General features: G+C 45.1%; 1 protein-coding gene across 2 annotated transcripts in view; it reads right to left on the bottom strand.

The window, feature by feature from the left end:
- Positions 1-5693: 5693 nt before the first annotated feature.
- RNF24 (ring finger protein 24) overlaps positions 5694-19450 on the bottom strand; it is a 67542-nt gene continuing 53785 nt past the window's right edge. For both annotated transcript variants that reach the window (XM_084626765.1, XM_084626764.1), the window contains exons 4-6: positions 17725-17766; positions 10002-10081; positions 5694-6903 (exon numbers count right to left, since the gene is read on the bottom strand). In XM_084626765.1, coding sequence (XP_084482891.1) covers positions 6765-6903; positions 10002-10081; positions 17725-17766 — 261 coding nt within the window. In that variant the 3' untranslated portion in view covers positions 5694-6764. The remainder of the gene's footprint in view (positions 6904-10001; positions 10082-17724; positions 17767-19450) is intronic.

Below are 19450 nucleotides of genomic sequence, written 5' to 3'. Positions count from 1 at the left end.
ATTTGTAAGCAATGGACTCAAGCCAGAGTCACCCTGGGGGTGACCTACGTAAACCAGAGACAGGTGAACATGTGTGATTCAGTGAGATGGTGGCGGAAGTGACTCCAACACAGCACGATTTCCAAAATCCGTCTTTATTTACATTTCAAGTCCAATCACATGCAAATTCTCTTTTCCTTAACAATAGTGTGATTAGCAAAAAAGATGCATTAGAATTTTAAAATAGCAATTAAATATACAAAAATATAGCTTACAAAAAACAGTGAATGTTTTAAAAAACATTCTGCTGCAGAACTCTTAGTGTACAAACAGTCTATGAACCCAGAGGCATAAACATCTCAGGAGTCACACAGTATTTACAGAGAAGGAGAAAACGCCACCCTCCCGCCCCCAACCTAAACCCTTGGTGGCCTAATCACAAGACCGGTCAAATGCTAGCGACAGTTCAGGTACTGATGCTATCAAACTACACAGACTAATTGGTAATGGGACACTTTAGCCCCATTCTAAAAGGATTGGAAAGAACAGTCTACTCTGCCATTAGAAAAGCCTGTACAATGTAATACTGAATGACCCCTTTCTTGCACCCCTTCAGTAGGGAGGGTTGTAAATACTGAAGCAAAAAAGAGAAACTCCTAAGAAAGAGTTCAGGTAATAGCCTGCCCCTTCCATTTACATCCAAAGTCATCTAGATGCTGATCAATAGATAGTTATCCCCATGACATGGAGTTGGATTCTGATCTCACACTGGTATAAATCCACTGGTGGTCAAGGAGTTACTCCAGATTTACACTGGGGTGAGAGATCAGACAGGTCAGCCATCCACTGGCAAACAGCTCAATACTGGGGTCACCAAAAACAAGCAAGGGGGAAAGTAAGCTTTCACCAACCATGTAAAGAGTTTTAGGAAGACACATCCAGGAGGACACAGAGCTATGCCCTGCAGCTCCATTTCCTCATCAAGACAATGAAATCTGATCAAGCTTCAGAATCCACCATCACCACTACAAATGCTCTGGACCAATGGGTCAGTGCAACCTGGTTTATGGCAACTAATTAACACTTGGGCCTTTTGCTTTGAAATACACACAAGAGAGTTTTCAAATGTTGACTACAAGTTGCTTAATTTTCTCCAATAAAGGCAGTCAACTTTTGAAAGAAACACAAGACAGACACATGGTAGAATCTATACTTCCAAATACCTTCTCTGCCACAAGGTTTAGCTTTTACAGTGAACAGTGTATGTTTTGTATCACAAAAGGAGTTGGCACCAAGGACTGGCCATTCACAGAGATCCTGTCCACTCAACTCCTGGGAATGGAAATTTGCATCTATCATGCACTTGGGAGAGAAACAGCAAGCTAGTAGGGATTATCCATAAGCAACTTGTCCTAGTTCAGCTATAAGAAACCAACCATGAACTGACTGCAACTAGCCTGCTAAAATTAGTGGCCTATTCTCACACAGATATGTACACATGTACCACCCATTAACTGGTGGGAGTTATGGGTACATACTAGAGGAGAGAATACTGTTAGAAGGTCTATATACGAAGGGACCAATCAATCAAGGGAGATACAATTGCATTTGCCATGAGGGCTTCTACTTTCATCCACTGGCTGAATAGGCTCTGACACCTCTCAAGATCAGACCCTATCACACACAAATCCCATTGAAGTGAATGGGAGTTGTGGGTAGGTGGCCTGTCAAACAAGTATTTTTGACTAACAAGATTGGGAAAGGAAATCTTACCAGACAGGAATGTGGTTCCTGTGAATATTTTAGCCTAATTCCCCCCACAAGCCCGGATCACTGTCTCAAGGAAGTGCTGAGTTTGCAGGGATCTGTGCCACTTTTGGCCACCAGTTAATGTGAAACAAACCACAAATCTGCTCAAGAGCCTGAGTGCTATTTGGCAGAATCTAGTGCTGGGAAATGGAGAGAGGACAACACATTCATATGCTCCGGGATGTGGGTATCACCCCTCCCCCCCATACATTTGTGACATATACCGCTGACGTTTAAGACATTAAATAGCTCTCTTGAGGTAGTCAATTGCTCTAGAGATACCAGACAGATACTATACACAAGGTGGTGGTGTACCGGTTACAGAGACTAGAGTGGAACTGGCAAACTACCTTCATAACATCCCTCAGCAAGGTGAACCTGAGTACGGTTGAGATGGCTCTAAAATGGACAGCAACAGGAGAAAGATGGAGTCTCACTGTAACAGCCCTTTAAAATAAAATACATCTCACTCCACTGGTTCATTGACTGCGTGGATGTGATTGGGAGCTGAATATTCTGGTAAAGCCAAAAGGAATAAATCAGCCATGCTGTAGGTACTCGTTCGACCAAACACTGAAGGACGTAGCACACCAGGCAAGTGCAGGGAATTCCTCTGGCCATTTGAGAGGACATTTCAAGTGGCACCAATTCAGACCAGTTTCTGCAAGAGGCTTTTAACCTTCCCCTCTCCCAGTTTTACAGTTGCTGTGCTGACATTATTCTATATATCTGTATGGTTACCAACCCCTATAGGATTTGGGGACCAATCAGAGCATGGCTTCAAGTTTGCTTGTAACTTGATATGATCCAGAGAACCAGAAAAGTTAAGTTTTGTTTCAGAGAATTTAGTGAAACTAAATAAATTAATTATAGATTGAAACTCTCAAGACTGAAGATCTATGCCCAGAACAGACAGCGGTCCTGCAAACAGCATCATGCAGTCATCTCCTTTGCCTCTGTCCCTGCTTTGAAGAGTCACCCCTAGGAACAAGAAGGAAGAAGCGTCCATGGCCCATTTCTCAGCCTTGCTACTCTGATTCCCAACAAGGGTACCAAATGAGATAAAGTGTCTGGGAATGGAGAGACCAGATGCTAACAAAGGGAATAAGACTGCCAACTCGCAGATCACTCAACCGCCATCATGTGGCCGTGACTTTCAGACACTGCAGACCTAGGCTAGATTACTACCCAGACCTGAAGCTTTTTGCACTACCCTATTACCAACTCACCAACTGAGCCATCAGAAAAAATCCTTAGTGCTGATCCTGCAAACTGTCCTTGCACAGAACTCCATGATTTCTGGAGAAGCTCTGAGCACTGAGAACCTGGAAGGTCAGGAGTTGAATTCATACTAAATTCTAATCCAGCCGCAGGAATGGAGGGACACGGACTCCAGGAGTTGTATGCTGCCAGAGACCAGCCTATGGGTCACTTTTATTTACTGTGGAGACCAAAAGCCACCACTTTCTTAGCGAGCATCCTCAGCGGCCTCGACGTTCAGGGAAGAAATTCACGGATTTTCTCCTGCAGGGCACCTAGGAAGCAGTTCAGCCAGGCTGGCTCTTTTTCCAGGTCACAAGAATGCAGGGATCACACAGTTTTATCCTCAATGATATCTTTCCTGGGTATCTGGCTGGTGAATCTTGCCCATATGCTCAGGGTTTAGCTGATCACCATATTTGGGGTCGGGAAGGAATTTTCCTCCAGGGCAGATTGGAAGAGGCCCTGGAGGTTTTTCGCCTTCCTCTGTAGCATGGGGTACAGGTCACTTGCTGGAGGATTCTCTGCTCCTTGAAGTCCTCAAATCGTGGTTTAAAGACTTCAATAGCTCAGACATAGGTGAGAGGTTTTTCACAGGAGTGGGTGGGTGAGATTCTGTGGACTGCGTTGTGCAGGAGGTCGGACTAGATGATCATAATGGTCCCTTCTGACCTTAGTATCAATGAATCTATGAATGAGATACAGCACTGTAGCCTGTGGTATTCATCACAGAAATAAAATGCAAACATCATCAGCACAGCCAGGAGACAGCAGGGAAGACACTAAGCCAGCCCTGTCACTTTATATTCATAGTTCAAATCCAGATCTTTGTTCCATTCAGAATACAATCTAAGATACCTAATTGCTTAGGTAAGAGTCTCATATATAAAACGTTCAGAACACAGATTCTTCTGAATGACTTAAAAAATGGCTGTGGCAAAAAAATAAAAGTACACAGAAAGGCTCAGTGGTAGTGGTGGGGGGTCAGGAAGGGTGCACGTATCACAGGACAGACTATATGGATCAAATCCTGCTCCTAGTGAAGCCCGTGGCAAAAATTCCCCATTGACTTCAGTGGCAGCAGGAGGTTTTTTGTTCAAGTCTGACCTAAATTATTGTGTAGGCACATTGGAAATGCATATATTAGGCTACATTAGAGAGACAAGTCATCAACCCTCTTTGCGGACATCCATCTATAAGCCAGCGTGCCCTGCTTGGCTGGACCAGAGACAGAAAATCGACAGGCTGAGGCATGGTAGGATTGTTGGTTTCATCCGCAAGAGCTGCTGGTGGTGTGGTACTGTACCGTAGCTCTGTAAAGGGTGCAAAGGTCAAAGGCACCTAACGTTTCTTTAATCAATACTACCGATGACTACCAGCTTGGTGCTGATCGACAAAAGGGAAATAACGGCATTTGGACCTTTTCTATTCTGGTTAAATGGGGAATTTTGAAGTTCACGATGGACAAAGTGGTTAATGGTAGATGTTCACAACCCATCCTTCTTCCCACTGGTTGTTGCAAAGCTCCTCTGCAAAACTGTTCAGTCATTCACAGCTCATGCAAATACCTGCGAGCAGGCAAATAAGCAGAGTAAACTAGCCACAGGTTAACGTTTATAAACAAATACACGTGCCTTCCCCTCCCATCCCGTCACAATACAGTCTGCAAACAACATGCAGGCTGCAATAGTCAAAGTCAGGGCAGAGGGCACTCACGAGTAAGTGAATCTTCCCCCTCGGATGTCCCCTATCCTGATGCCACAGAGGTTCAGGAGAGTTTTTCCATTGAGATCAATGGCAGCAGGATTTGGCCCTTATAAAGCAATGTTTAGAAGACAAAAGGATTCCTGGTAGTACATGAGATGTAAACTGGATTGGATGTGACAGCAAAGGGATCAGGGGATATCAGGCTCCTGGAACGTTGTTAAAGAACCAGAGGATCCGCCTTGAATGGGAGTAGCTGTGAGGCTCTCATGGGACGGCACTCAACAGATGCTAAGCATGCAGGTGTGTACCTAGGAGGAGAAAGGGCTGGCAAGCCAAGGCAGTAAGCAATACGCACATTTACGGCATTTTAGACAATGGCTAGCTACGTACATTTAACTTCCCTCTGATCCAGTCGCACCTGTACGGTTTATTATTGGTCTAATTCAGGAATCTCAGTAGTGTCAGCACTTTTGAATCACTCAGAAAGCGGAGCTAGAAATCGGAAACCTATCCTGCTTTAATATACTTCGGCCAAACACCAAGGGTACTCCTCAACCCCAAGAAACGTACATACACAAACAGACCTTATGCCCTGCCACTTATCCCGACACACATCCATTTCAAGTGGGCCACAGAACTCAAAAGGGCGACTTGAATACCTCTGTACCCAGCAGAACGACATGGTACCTCTCTCTAGTTCAGAGCCAAGAGAAAGAAACAAGATAGTCAAGGTTTATCATTGGCTCTGAAGTAAGAGGCAGCAGAGCTCTGCTGAATTTAGTGGACTTGGGCCTGTCTGCGCCAAGGTTAGATCAGCCCTTTGAGATTGTGATTGTGCAGACAGGAGGGCGTGTGGGAGAGTGAGGCGGTGTACTGCAATCATGCTTCACCAACTACACAAGACGGGAAGAAAAGCATGTAACCGCTGGGCCTTGCACTTAGATTTTTCAAATGGGCTTTTTTATTGCAGAGGAAAATAAGGACACATTTATGGCTGCTGTGCAGTTTGCAGTAAGTGCCTGTGTCCAAAGCCAGCTTAATGCCAGCGCTTGGTAGGAAATCATCCCGTCACTTTTCAGAACACTCGGGGGCAATGGATGTTCTCAAGATCAGATCCAACCTCACTGCTCCTCTGGGGTCACGTAAAGGTTGATTCTCAGAGATGAAGACTGGGGAGCCGTGGGTGCTCAGCATCTCCGACACAATCAGGCCATACGTGCACATTAGAGTGACCCAGTTCCCTTACTGGACAGTACCTGCAAACCTTCCCCTGGAACTACTTCAGCCCAGAGTGCTTATGCGCTTGCACTGTCTTGGAGGCAGACTGGTCTAGTGCTGTCCCTGCTAACAGGATATTGTCAAAATTTAAATTTCCGAATAATCCCACAACTTCAGGAAATTCTCCTTAAAGGAACAATGTAAAACCCTTGCTCATTTCTCCAGCCACTAGCAATTCAGCGTGAGGTAATCACTGGCTGGGTTTGGCCTTATGGAGACAGTTTTTAAAGGGGGTGTGAAGGTTGGTTTTGTTTTTTTGAGATGAGAAGATGTCCACTGGCTGCATAGGATCTGCCATTCAAGGTACCCAGGGGCCAGGGTCTTGAAAGACTTGCCCTTGTAAGTTCTCTTACTGTGCTCGTAACATTATCCCTCCTACTCAGCACATCATATAGTCAACTAGCCAGAAACAGGTACCAGGCCTACACATGTAATATCGGCGACAGGGTCCGTCATAAAGTGCTCTCAAAAACCCAAACACATAGGCTTGTTGTTGCCTTTTGTCTTCTTGTTGCGCTGGTGGCATATTGCTTTGGTTGTTCTGAAGTCCAAGCATCTGGCCCCATCCCCTAAAGTGCATCGTGGGAGCTCTTCATGAGACAAAGGGAATCCTGGTAGATGCACCAAGGCTGTAAGGAACAGATTCAGAGATCTGCGATTCTCTGCATAAGTCCATCGTTTTCATCCTTGTGATTTTTTTTGTGATGGAAGTGTCCTTTGCTTAGGAGAAGCTATACAATGTTCTCTGCCCCAGGCAGTGGTCCCTGGGGAGGCCCATGGTCCTGCTTATTATGGAGTTGTGCCAGCTGTAGGACAGGCATGTTGCAGAGTGGACACACTTTTCGCACCTCCAACCACTTAATGAGGCACCTGGGAATGAAGAAAAGAGGACAGAGTTAATTCACACTGAACCTGATTACCACCACTGAACACTTTGTACATTTCTCTGGCCCCCCCTCATTTGAGCGTCTCCTCTCACTTGCCAAACATTAATTCTCTCAGCCTTTTGGAGGTAGAAATCATTATCTCCATGTTAAAGCTGTGGAAACAGAGCGAAGTGAAATGACTTACCCAAGTTCACGTAGAGAGTCTGCGACAAAGCTGGAATCAAGCCCCAGACTCCTGGCTTCCACACTCACCTGCCATTTTCATCCTATTAGGCGCATTTCTACCTCCAGAGTTTTAGTTCATCTTAAAGTCCCTCTTTGCATTCACGTGTAGAAAGTCAGTTTTATACAGTGGACAGACATTTTTATAGCTGGAAAATCGCTGTGCCAGCTCGATACTGGAACTTGTCAGAGAATCTCACCCAAAGAATTTTAAAATTCCGCACCTCCACCCCCTTATGCAAATAAAAAAACTGCACTTAAACATGCCTGATTCTGCTGAACTGGGATGAACGCCATTATGGACTTCTGCGGTGATGCTCACTGCTGCAATGCTGCTTTCTTTTTAAAGAGCAAGCACCATCCAAGCAACCCCCCATCCTTACAAAAGCCCCGAAACGGTCACAGCTGGCATCCTCAACTCAAGCTCTGGCCTTCTGCCGACCCCCCAACACAGAGATGAGCTCTTCAGAGGCTGCTTTGCACGCAGCACGCTTGGAGAATTAGGCCCAGAGTGTTGCTGTGTTAGCAAAACCCTGCAGGTAGCAATCCCACCTCAGAGCAAAATATCTGGCAGATTTGAGCCCGGTCCCAGGACTTGGGTTCACACCAAAACTGCAGCATGGGAAGTACTACGTGCCGGATGTCAATTCTGACCATCTTTGGCAGGTCAACAGGGGGAAGGTAAAGAACCAGTGACATTTTCCAAAGGGAGGAGGGGTTAACTCCAGCTTCTTCACCAGTATTCTCTCCCCCCTGGGGAACAGGCTCTAGTACCCAAAGGCTGCATTTGAGCTATTGCTAAGTCACAAAGCTGCGCTCCTGCAGGGTGCAAAGCAACCTCAACTCCCACTGAAGCACGGGAGGTGCTCAGCACTTTGCAGGATTGGGTCCTAAGCTACCAGTGTCTGGCTTTTTTCTTTCAAAAGGCTTTTTGGGATGCCTTGTGCACAAGAGAGATAGTCTATTACTGATCTAGCTCCAGAAGCTCATGCAGCTCTTTCCAGTAGAGCGTGCTGCATCTCTGTACAGAGCGTGTGGAATATCTGTCGTGGAACACTATGATCTAAAGGCATGAACAGGTGCAATGCAGAAAAACACAGACATGCACAGAGGGTACATACAGGCCATTACAGCTAGAATGATTTATGGATCTGCAGATTTTTGAGGGAGTAAAGTCACAAAACCTAGTTCCACGTCCAGATCTGGGTCACTGAAAAACCACCTTTGCATGGTGGGGAAAGCATTTTTCCACTCTCTGTTTAGGTTGCATGCTTTGGGGGAGGGGGAAATTATGCATTCATACCATGGGAACACACAGCACTGCTTTAGAGCAAATCTGAGGCTGTGTCTACACTATGCACCTTACAGCTGTAAGGTACGTGGTAAGGTACGCAGTATAGCTGCTCTGTCTGCAGGAAAGAGCTCTGCTGCCAACAAAATAAAACCACCCCCAACAAGGGGCGGTAGCTTTGTCCGTGCGAAAGCGTCTCCTGCCGACAAAGTGCTGTCCACACCGGCGCTTTTTGTTGGTAAAACTTTCGTTGGTTGGGGTGTGGTTTCTTCACACCCCTGACCGACAAAAGTTTTACCAATGGAAGTGCAGCGTAGACATAGTCTAACAGTTCCTTTACGTAGCCAACAATTAGAATCACTTGGTGGACAGCAAGCTGGGGGAAGCGGAGGGAGGGGCAGAGTGGATGAGCTTTTACTGTGTGTTAGCTCAACTAAAATCCTGTTGCAGGGTGTGAAGTTCAGAACTAAACTGGAACGTTCCAGCCCAATAGCTCTAGAGTGCTGTTGGCCTCTCTCCAGCCAGGGATAGAGTGAAAGGTGACTGCAGTGGGATTTAGAGGCCAGCCATGGCCCCTCCCTCTCCCACATCGTATGCTATACAAGAACAATACGTAGCCTACAAATTAACAGGATAACTGCATTTCAGGACAAGTATTTACTTCATTGCTAGCCTTACTGCTACGACCTCGGTGCAGGTCTTCATTCGTTGCCACCCCAATCACTGTAAGCTTCCTCCACCCTGCGTTCTACTCTCTCCACTCCAGCCTGTCAGAAAGGTTACTGGCAAGATTATCTTCCTTTCAGGCCATTCTGATCACATCTCCTCTGCCACTCAAGTCCCTTCACCTCCTTCCCTCTCTCTTTACACATCCAGTTCCAGCTATTAATTCATCAGCCTCTGCATGCCTCTATTCTCACCTCCAGCTCCTCATACATCCCTTGCTACTCCTCACCCGATCTTATCTGGATTTCCATCACCCACTCCACACTTCATGGTCCACATACACTTTGAGATGCCTTGTATACCCTTTGCCAAGTACCTTTGCTCCCTTCCAAACTCTCCAGGAAGGCTCGCCTGTCCCCACCAGGAAGCCAGCCCCACGCTGCGTGTCCTGCTTTGTTTTGAGCATTCTGCATTGCAGCGAGCTGTGCTTTTAGAATGAAGGTGCAGCCTGGGCAGGTTTCACTGTGCAACATGTGGTACAGCGCCGTATACACCTCCTGGAACCCTAGACTTCCAACGCAAGTGAACGTGTGACAAGTCTCTCCATTAAAGGCAAGGCTCGTGCACAGACAACTTTTCCCACCAACTTTCAAGGCAACTGTGACTAGACTTCCAAAGCTTTAGTAAACATGGCTCAACTTAATACAGTAAACGAGGCCTTATTAAAGAGGAGTAGCATTTGTTAATCCTTTAGAACACAGCACAGGCAGATGCTCACAATATAAGCCTTTGTAATTCAGAGGCCATCAATTACTTAGTGCTGCCAGTGTTTCCAAGAGACTTGCAAGGCTTTTGTAAACATAACTTTGGTCTTTTGTACCGACTGGTAGCTCGGCACTTACTTTCTGTGGAAGGCATGTTTACATGGACAGATTCCCAACTCATCTTTGGGCTTGAATTCCTCCAAACAAACGGCACAGATCTGAAAGGTGAGAAAGCAGAGAGACAATGGAATCAGTTGATGGAAAACTTTCTGAATACATACTCTGTAGGTAAGGCTAAGTCAATGGAAACATTCCCCAAGGAACCTCTCCACCAAACTGCTCTCTTGACTAACACTGGAGTATTTTAAAGAACTCTGTTTCATCTTGTTTTGTCAGGGATGCAGATTTGTCAAATGGTCTCACTACGACTCTGCCTTGGGACAGAACACACTTCAGCGAAAATGGGTTACGTTATTCACTTGTGATCCTAACAAAAATATTGTAGGGGAAAAACATCCAGAGGCCAGAGTTACAGGCCTGGTTTACACTACATAGTGAGGTCGACATAAGCTGCCTTGCATCCATCTACGTTTGGAAGTATCTTCACTTAAATTTGGCTCCTGCTGACATAAGTGCCTCCTCTCTATGCCGATTTAGTAACACTACCTCCCCGAGCGGCATAGAGTCACACTACATGTAATTTGGTTAATGCAATGTCAGTATAGACACTGCGTAGCTTATGTTGACTGCTAAGGGCCTTCAGGAGCCATCCCACACTGACAAGACAATCGATACAAGCGCTTCTGGGGAGGACGTGCAGCACCCACACAAGGAGCCACGAGTGTACATGCACAAGTGATTTAATACCTGCAGTGGCTGTATGCCAACATAAATTAGGTCGACATAATTTTGTTGTGTAGACATGGCCACAGTGAACCTGCAGTCTTGACATTTGGACACAACTCTGACATCACTGCCTTTTTGAAGGGCTAAGCTTCTTCTCAATGTTTTTCCTCTAGTATGGGCAAACCCAGAGACAGTATAAGGGAACCGCAAGTGGTCTGTGCTGTGCAGAACCCATCCTGTGAGGCTTATGCTGAGTAACCATGCACAACCCAATCGGAGTTTGGTATAGTCACATGTGTCAGGGTTGGGAGAGTTTAAGTGATAAGTAACCAAGGGCCTCAGTTCGTTAATCTGACACATTAATCCAAATCAAAGAGTTTAACATTCTCTGCATTTAATACAAATGACTGGGCTCTAATCACCCCAACACAACTTATCGCCTTTTATCGCTGAAGATGGACAGATGGTCAGTCTACATAGACTACCCGACCGCCCTCTCCCCCACCTTGTGACATGCTCTTGGTTTAAAAAAAAAGTTCTCTTAGCACGTAAAACTCACTCCCACACAACTGTCACTAGCTCTTCATTGACACTCTTGGCTTAACTGTCAATAGCAGCCACACCTCTCTGGCAATAGGCTCCTAGATCCAGCCAACTTTCCACTGTTGACCACTGGGATATTTCAAGAGAGATAATCAGTAAGCATAGTAGAATATGCACTTGCAGAAAGGCACCAAGATACTCAGTGATCTATGGAAATGATGCCAGCAAAGCAGAAGCACTCAGGAGATTGTTAATGATCCATTTGACTTTCAGAAGTGAACAACTAAAGCTTATGCACACAAGAAACAGAGACTTCTTTCCTACTCAGTATGAAAACCCTGTAAATGACATGTTGTCTGGCAGTAATATCCTATTTATAAAATTCATGATGTCCTTCACTCACTACAGGAGTGCTGGACAATTTGTACAGTGGGGGTGCTGAGAGCCAGTGAACCACACTGTAAACCCTGTATATAATGGAAATCATTTCAAGCCAGGGGGAGCTGCAGCACCCTCTGCACCCCTAACTCCAGCACCTATGTACCACTAACCCACTGGATTGCTGGTAAAAAAAAAAATTATTAGGTGGGGAGATATTTGTAGCTGAATTTACAGGTCAAATAGCCTGCCTTATACCTGACCTAGCCAGGGTTTGTGCTGTACAAGATACCCAGAGAATCCTTCCAAATCACCTTAATCCTGGCCCGTAAGGACTCCTGCTATTCCAACTCTTCAGCCTCTCTTATTTCAAGACTACTGTGTGGGTGCTTTTCATGGTGTGGATAGTTCTTTGTTAAGAATCACGTTCCCATCTGCACTGTGGAAACTACTCTTTTTTGGGTGGGAGGGGCTTAATATAATACATAGTTTAGTCATATAGTACGGACAGGCTGACCCGGGTTTCAACGGTCGTCCCAGACCATGCTACAACCTTGGACTGTATTGGTTTGGGAGGAGGTGAAAATACAACTCAGTCAAATTACAGTAGAATCTCAGAGTTACAAACAACTCGGTAATGGTGGTTGTTCGTAACTCCGAACAAAACATCATGGTGGTTCTTTCGAAAGTTTACAACTGAACATTGACTTAATACAGCTTTGAAACTTTACTACGCAGAAAAAAATTCTGCTTTCTCTTTATTTTTTTAGCAGTTTACGTTTAACACAGCACTGTACTGTATTTGCCTTTCGGGAGGGGAGGGTCTCTGCTGCAGCCTGATTATGTACTTCCGGTTCCAAATGAGATGTGTGTTTGACTGGTCAGTTCGTAACTCTGAGGTTCAACTGTACAATGTAAGTCCTGGGATTGCTACGCTGTAATTGGGTTTCTCAACATGAAAGCTCCTACAGTGCAGATGGCTCCCAAGTTGGACTTCCCCCCACCTCATTTCCATTAGATCTCCAGCAGGGAAAAGACTAGGGCTTTCACCACCCCGCTACTCTGCGACTACCCTTCTTTTAGATCCACTTTGACTCCTTTCCACTGGGAAAGCCCAGTCTGATTTCCTTTCTAACATTTATTCTGTGTGTTCCTCTTCCTCAGCAGTGCTCTACAGGGAGACTGCCACCATGGTTGACGTCAAACATCCATACTTTGCCTATGAGAGCGTTATTCTCTTCTACACTGGGTTGAGCTAGTTAGAAACCAGATTTAAAACCACTTCAGGCCAGCTCAGTTTTAAAACAGGGGTTGGCTAGCTAGTGTTAAGCCCAAGTTTAGAAACAGTATTTTAGGCTAAATCTTCACCATATGAAAAACTAGGAATGAGGTCCTGGTTAGGAGTAGGGGTATAGGCTAGGAGAGAGTTTCTAAGTTTGGTATAGATGCAGTCTGATCCCATCCACCCAAGATGGCTGACCAGTCATGCTAATCCAGTTCAGCAAACACAGCAGGTGGCCCAGTGCGGGTGGGGTCCTTCTCAGTTACTTGCCTTCTGTGAGGCTAATGCAGAAGTGTCTTGTAAAAGATAAAATAGAGAGACTACAAACTTAAGAGGCACATGATCTAGTGGCATAAACCTGGGAGCCAGTAACTCCTAAACTCTAATCCTGACTCAGCCACCTCGGTCACCTTGGGCAACTCACTTAACTGCTCTGCCTGAGTTCCCCCATCTGCAGAATAGGGATAATACTCATCTCCCTCACAGAGTGTTATGAAGGCTAGTGAAAATCTGCCCAGGGCTTTGCATATGTGAAATAGTACAGAAGTAGTATCTATAATGATCACCTCCTGGCTTTCCAAGCCCTAAATACAAAGGAACAGAATGTTAAATATCCTGAAATACAAGTAAAATGAGAGCTGATTGAAGCTCGTTAAAGGTGGCTTGTTATCGGAAGTGCTTGTATGAGGAATACATTTTGATTCCTTCCTCTGAATCGCAGGTTCCCCCTCACCCATTTTTGATGCTTCCAACTCCTTTCATCTCTGACTCTTCACTGAGATGATCCTTTCACTGGGGCTGCATCATCGATACTTGTGCTGGCAGTAGTGCAGGGCTCTTTAATGTGTGTGCTGTATTTTGATGCTGTTCTTCTCATGAAACTGGAAGCTCCCAAAAGGCTGAGCAAAGAGACCATCTGTCCCAGGGCAGCACGCTCTAAGGGCCAGAGCTGCAGGAACACAAGGAGTTCTTGACTGCTCAAGCCTTTTCCAAGGGAGTAAGATCAACTGAGTATATCCAGTCATCAGTCTCAAGTTCTCTTTACAGATCAGATCAATCCTGCAGCTCAGGCAAACTCTCACAGACTTCAGTGGAGCTTTGCCCGAGTCGAGCCCTCAGGATTGGGCCCCAGAGTGCTATCCAGACTTCTTTTCTCCAGTACCATGAACACACAGTTTGCTACATGTTAAGAGCCTGTCAAGTGGCACTACAGAAAATAGAGCAGATGTGCGGACTCAAAGAGCTTTACGGGTTCCTTTCCCTCCTGAGTGTCTGCTAGCTGTCACGAGCAGCAACTGGTGCCCCAAAGGTGAACTGGAGTCTGTTCATCTTCCTTCCTAAGCCAAGTTGCTGAAGCCCCATAATTATTTCTGCTGTTCTTCTTTGAAGTCTCTCCAGCTCGCCTACATCTTCCTGGTAAACAGGTGCCTGGAAGTGAATGCTGCACCAGGGCCTTAAGTACCGTGGACGAGAGGCACCACAGGTGGACTGAGTATTAATATCATTCCAGGTGCAGTCTCAGGTGTATCTCAGCTCCTTCGGTAAATAAACATTCCCACCGCACACCGTGAACGCTTCACAGTGGCAGGGCAGATGCTGTGAAGAGTGTACGCTGGTTAAGATAGCCACTGCTGCATCCCCAGAATACTGGACATGCCAGTACTTCTGGGAATGGTGTGGGCCCAGGTGTGATCCCATTTGTGAGACCTTGCACATATGGTATGTGCAAGGTCACACCGCATGGAGGACGCCATTTTGAAGAGCACACTGCTCCGCCTGGATCGGTGTGACCACAGAAAAAGAGGACCGCCTGCCTTAAAACCAGGCGAAAGGCCTGCCTAACTCTGGCTGCTGGATGAAGCAGGCACACTCGTATTACTGCAAGTCTAATTATCAGAGGTAGATGAGAAAATGGTGTTTCTGACGGGGAATATTTTTGAGACCGTCCAGCAAACTTCAGTAGTCCTGTGGGATATTCCTTCCCTACCCTTTGTTATCCAATTTTTGTCCCCCATGTTCCTACTTTCCAATTGTGATCAAGTTGCCCCTTAAGCTTCTCTTTGTTGAAATAAACAGATTGAGCTCCTTGAGTTTTTCACTACAAAGCATGGTTTCCAATCCATTTATCATTCTCATGGTTCTTCTTTGAGCCCTCTCCAATCTGTCAACATCCTTCTTCAATTGCGTACACCAGAACAGGACACAGTATTCCAGCAGCAGTCACACCAGTGCCAAATACAATTTCAACCCATAACAATGTACACGTACATCTAGGCATCTGGTGAAGGGGGCAGGGTGGTGAGGGTTGGGAGAAGTGGTGCTAATTGGTGCATGCTCCACCACAATCCTGGAAGTTAAACACTGGAGTAAGTTGCCTAGGGAGGTTGTGAAATCTCTGTCATTGGAGATTTTTAGGAGCAAGTTAGACAAACACCTGTCAGGGACGGTCTAGATAATACTTAGTCCTGCCCTATGTTCAAGGGATTGGATCAGATGACCTCTCGAGGTCCCTTCCAGTCCTATGAGTCTAAGGACGCAGTGTTTTTGCTAAAGTAATCAGCAGCGGCATAATTCTGAATGTACCAAAGTAGACATCTTGCTGGTGTGAATGGGTGCCCTTTCTACCTTTCAAGGTATCGTTTATCTGCAGACTGAGGAAGGCAGCATTGTTACGGCTCATAGTGTGAAGGAGATCTCTGCAATCATAATGGACAGAAGCAAAGGTGGCTGGGTGTTTTTAAATTGGAATGAAGTCCCACGGAGTTTACTCAGCCCAACTCAGGTAGCAACCAGAAACGTACCTGTCTGACCCATTACCAAGTCTTGGCCAGACTGAGCCAGAAATCACCTTTATACTGTTATATTTGACAGGTTTCAGAGTAGCAGCCGTGTTAGTCTGTATCCGCAAAAAGAAAAGGAGGACTTGTGGCACCTTAGAGACTAACAAATTTATTTGAGCATAAGCTTTCGTGAGCTACAGCTCACTTCATCGGATGCATTGAGGGACCCACATTTGACTTTCTCTTTTATCTACAGTTTTCTATCATCTTACATACATTATTTCTGTCCCCATATGCTTCACCCCCACCCCCGAGTCACCCCAAACCAACCCAACATCCTGCCCAAATCTCAGTGTAGGAGCATTCCTGATCCAGCAACAGAAAATCATGTGATACAGAAGTATTTCAGAGTCAGGCTTCCAGTTGTTTCATTAACAAATTAGACTTCTAAAAAATTCTAGGACACACCATGACAATGGCATCTGTTTACATTTAGCTAGTTCGGGGACTGGGGATGTGCGTTACATAACATACATATTGTGCTCCCAGTGCCCCATGACTGCTGCAGACCCTCTGTCTGACCAACACAGTATGCTGCCTCAGGCCACGGTTGTCTGTCCATTGCAGTTACTCAACCCTCCATTATTTCTGCTTTGTTCTGGTCTCTTTTGCTGCCTCTATCCCTATTAATTCATGGCAACAACTGGAGCCAACAGAAGCAGAGAGATGGTGTGCTGTGGGGGGCTGTCCTTTCAGAAACCTGTCTTCTGCAGAGAGTCACACAAACATTTTGGCTACAGCGTTGAGTACTACGCCATGGCTGCGTTAGGGAGATGCACTTTGGCCACCCAGAAACGGAATGGAAACGAGTGTGTATAAGTTTAAGCGGGACAAGAGCTGACAGTTTAGTCATTAGTCTGTTCTGATCACCTTCCTGTAACATTGAAACCACATTAAAAATCCAAACTGGGTTACTGAGTAACAAGGATGTGGCAACAGCTCCTCACTACTGTAAACAACCTTTCTGTTCTTAGACAGCCTGGTATTCAACTCCTTTCCCACTTACAAGTCTACAGTTAAACCCTGGCTATGCTGCAATCAGAGAGGTTGGGTGTACAGTCCCCCTTGCGCTGGGGCCTTCACTAAATCCAGAATGTTTTCCCTCATTAGTAAGATCTCCACCACTCATTTCTCTCAGCCATTTCTATCTTCCTCCTTGCCGGCTTCTATCTCACCTCTTGCCTTGCTTCATTCTTTCCAAAAAACAGCCAACAAGCCATTCAGTCATAGATGCCAACCCCCCACTCATATCATAATTTCATGGCATCAAGTTTTGTGGACAAAGCCTTCCAGACAAATTGACCTTAGATGCAAACTCTGTCCCTCCCTCCTCCAATTAAAATATTAGCATAAAAACCCATTTTTTAGTCCTGGGGGGCTTAAGTTGGGACATTGAGTTCTGCACAGGTGCCTAAATAATCATTTGGGGGCACATGATTGGTATTCTGGAACTTAAGTACCAACCAGATGTAAACCACTGTTGTTTGCTGTGTTGGTCCCAGGACAATAGAGACACAAGGTGGGTGAGGTCATATCTTTTACTGTACCAACTTCCACTGGTGAAAAAGACAGGCTTTCAAGCTTCCACAAAGGCGTACAAGACATTACCTCACCCCTGGTGTCTCTCTAATCTGATATAAATGCAGAAATGAGCACCTGTAACAACACTGACCGAGAACAATCAATTGTTCTATTTTCTCCTGACCTATTTACACCATAAATTGTAACATGGCGGACTTTTCTTTTCATTTGTTCCCTCTTAGCTGTAGATTTTTGGTTATTCTTTATTTACTTTGCCCATCTCCCTCAACCACAAGTCTGCACTAGTGAATAGAAGCCGGAATGTGTGAACTCTACACGAGTTGTATAATCATTCCAGAAAAGGAACGTGACGAACAGCTGACTCCTGAACTGCAGAAAGAGGCCTTGCTCTGTAGGCGTAACTCATTGCAGCCCAACAATACTTGCTTACCTCATGCAGATTAAGCTCTTTTACTTTTTCCTTTAGAATAACCTGCAAGACAGAGAGACAGCATTAGGACCGGGACTTCTACCATTTCTGATCGCTGTACTTCAATTGTCTGGTGCCAATTACATCAATTGGGTCTTCAGAGATTTCCTTTTAAATAAATAAAGCTGATGTAAATAATTTCCTTTGTATTTAATCTTTAACGGAAGTAATTTAAAAGTGAAAATTTCTGTGCAGTATTTCCCCCACTTTAGCTATATGGATTGAATATCCCTAACAACCAGTGAGGAGGGAGGGTCCCCTGAGCCTGAACATCAACAAAGCAATTTTTAGCTTTGCAATGGGAGCCCAAGTCAGCTGACCCAGGCCTGCTGTGGGTCTTTTACTCCACTACTCTAAGTTTCTCCTGTGCTTCCCCAGGAACCTGGAGCTTCGAAGGAGGGCATTTTATATAGATATATAGATTTACAGATAGTTCATGAACGTAGATATTTTTGAACACTGATATACATGTGTAGGCAAATTATAGCTAATATTTTTAGAAGTTTAAAAACAAAAAAACCCACCAGAAACTCGACAGCCTAAATAAACCAGACATGAATATTAAACTAGTAAAAACAGTTTTCAAAATGCTCGCCAAGAACACATTTGAGAGGGAAGGCAGCTATTGTGCAGATTACAACTGCTAATCCAAAAAAGGGGATGAAATCTAGAGAACCTCCTTCTGAAATCAAGTATGCCATGTTCCCATATTTGTTTGATGAACTTCATTATTCAGATATTTCCTCCTCTTACCAATTCATCCTTTTTCCCTTGTTTTTGTTCAGAGTTCTGTGTCTCCTTTGGCTAACTAGCAGGGAGTAGGATTGTAATCAAAGGACTGTAAATTTGTAATGTTATTAATGTCAGAATGCTTGCTCAGACTACAGAATTGAAAGATAAATTACCAAAACTAAAGAACCCTGAGCCACAAGGTGGGTGAGGACCAGCTTCTATTGTTGGAAGAGATTGGGTCTGGAGAAGGTAACCAGAGTGTCACGACTAAATAGAGGCTGGGACAGATTGTTATACATGAGGGGCCAACACATGTTGCAAAAAAATATTTAAAATGAAAGAGGCAATTAACACCTCTGCAGTCGTAAGACAAAGGAGGGATATTAGGTTACAAATTGTTGCATTGAGCCATAAAATCAGTGTCTCAGATGATTTTCAGTGTCTAGCACAATTATGAATTTAAGTTCCCAGGCTCGTCTTTTGAAAGACTTTCAGGTTTCCTTTGAGGACCAGGACTGAGAGGTCAGATATGGAATGATTGCTTTGTCAAGAGTGTTTGCTCACTGGTGATAAGGAGTTTTTGTCTTTTATTATTTTTCTGTCTGAGTTCATTGAACAGCATAGTGATTGTCTGGTCTCTCCCACACAGTTGCTGTTGATGCATTTGATGCGCTGGGTGAGGTACTGCATAGGTTGTGATAGGCATGTGTAGGACCCATGGATCTTGAAAAGGTGTGTTGTGAGGGAAACTGATCATCGTAGCAGCACAGATGTGTCTGCAGGTTTTGCATCTGGTGTTCTGGCAAGGTCTGGTGCCACTTTGAGTTGGTGTGTCCTGGGGTGTGGGAAGCTTGCTTCTGAGGATGAGCTTGGCAAGGCTGGGCCGTTGTTTGAAGGCCAGAAGAGGAGGTTCGGGAAAGATTTATTTCAGAATGTGGTCGCCGTCAAGTATAGG

Source organism: Lepidochelys olivacea, assembly GCF_965140295.1.
Source record: "Lepidochelys olivacea isolate rLepOli2 genome assembly, chromosome: 4".
In the NCBI taxonomy this organism is placed as follows: Eukaryota; Metazoa; Chordata; order Testudines; family Cheloniidae; genus Lepidochelys; species Lepidochelys olivacea.
Note: the sequence above shows the minus strand (reverse complement) of the source record. Positions and strands in the feature narration are given on the sequence as shown.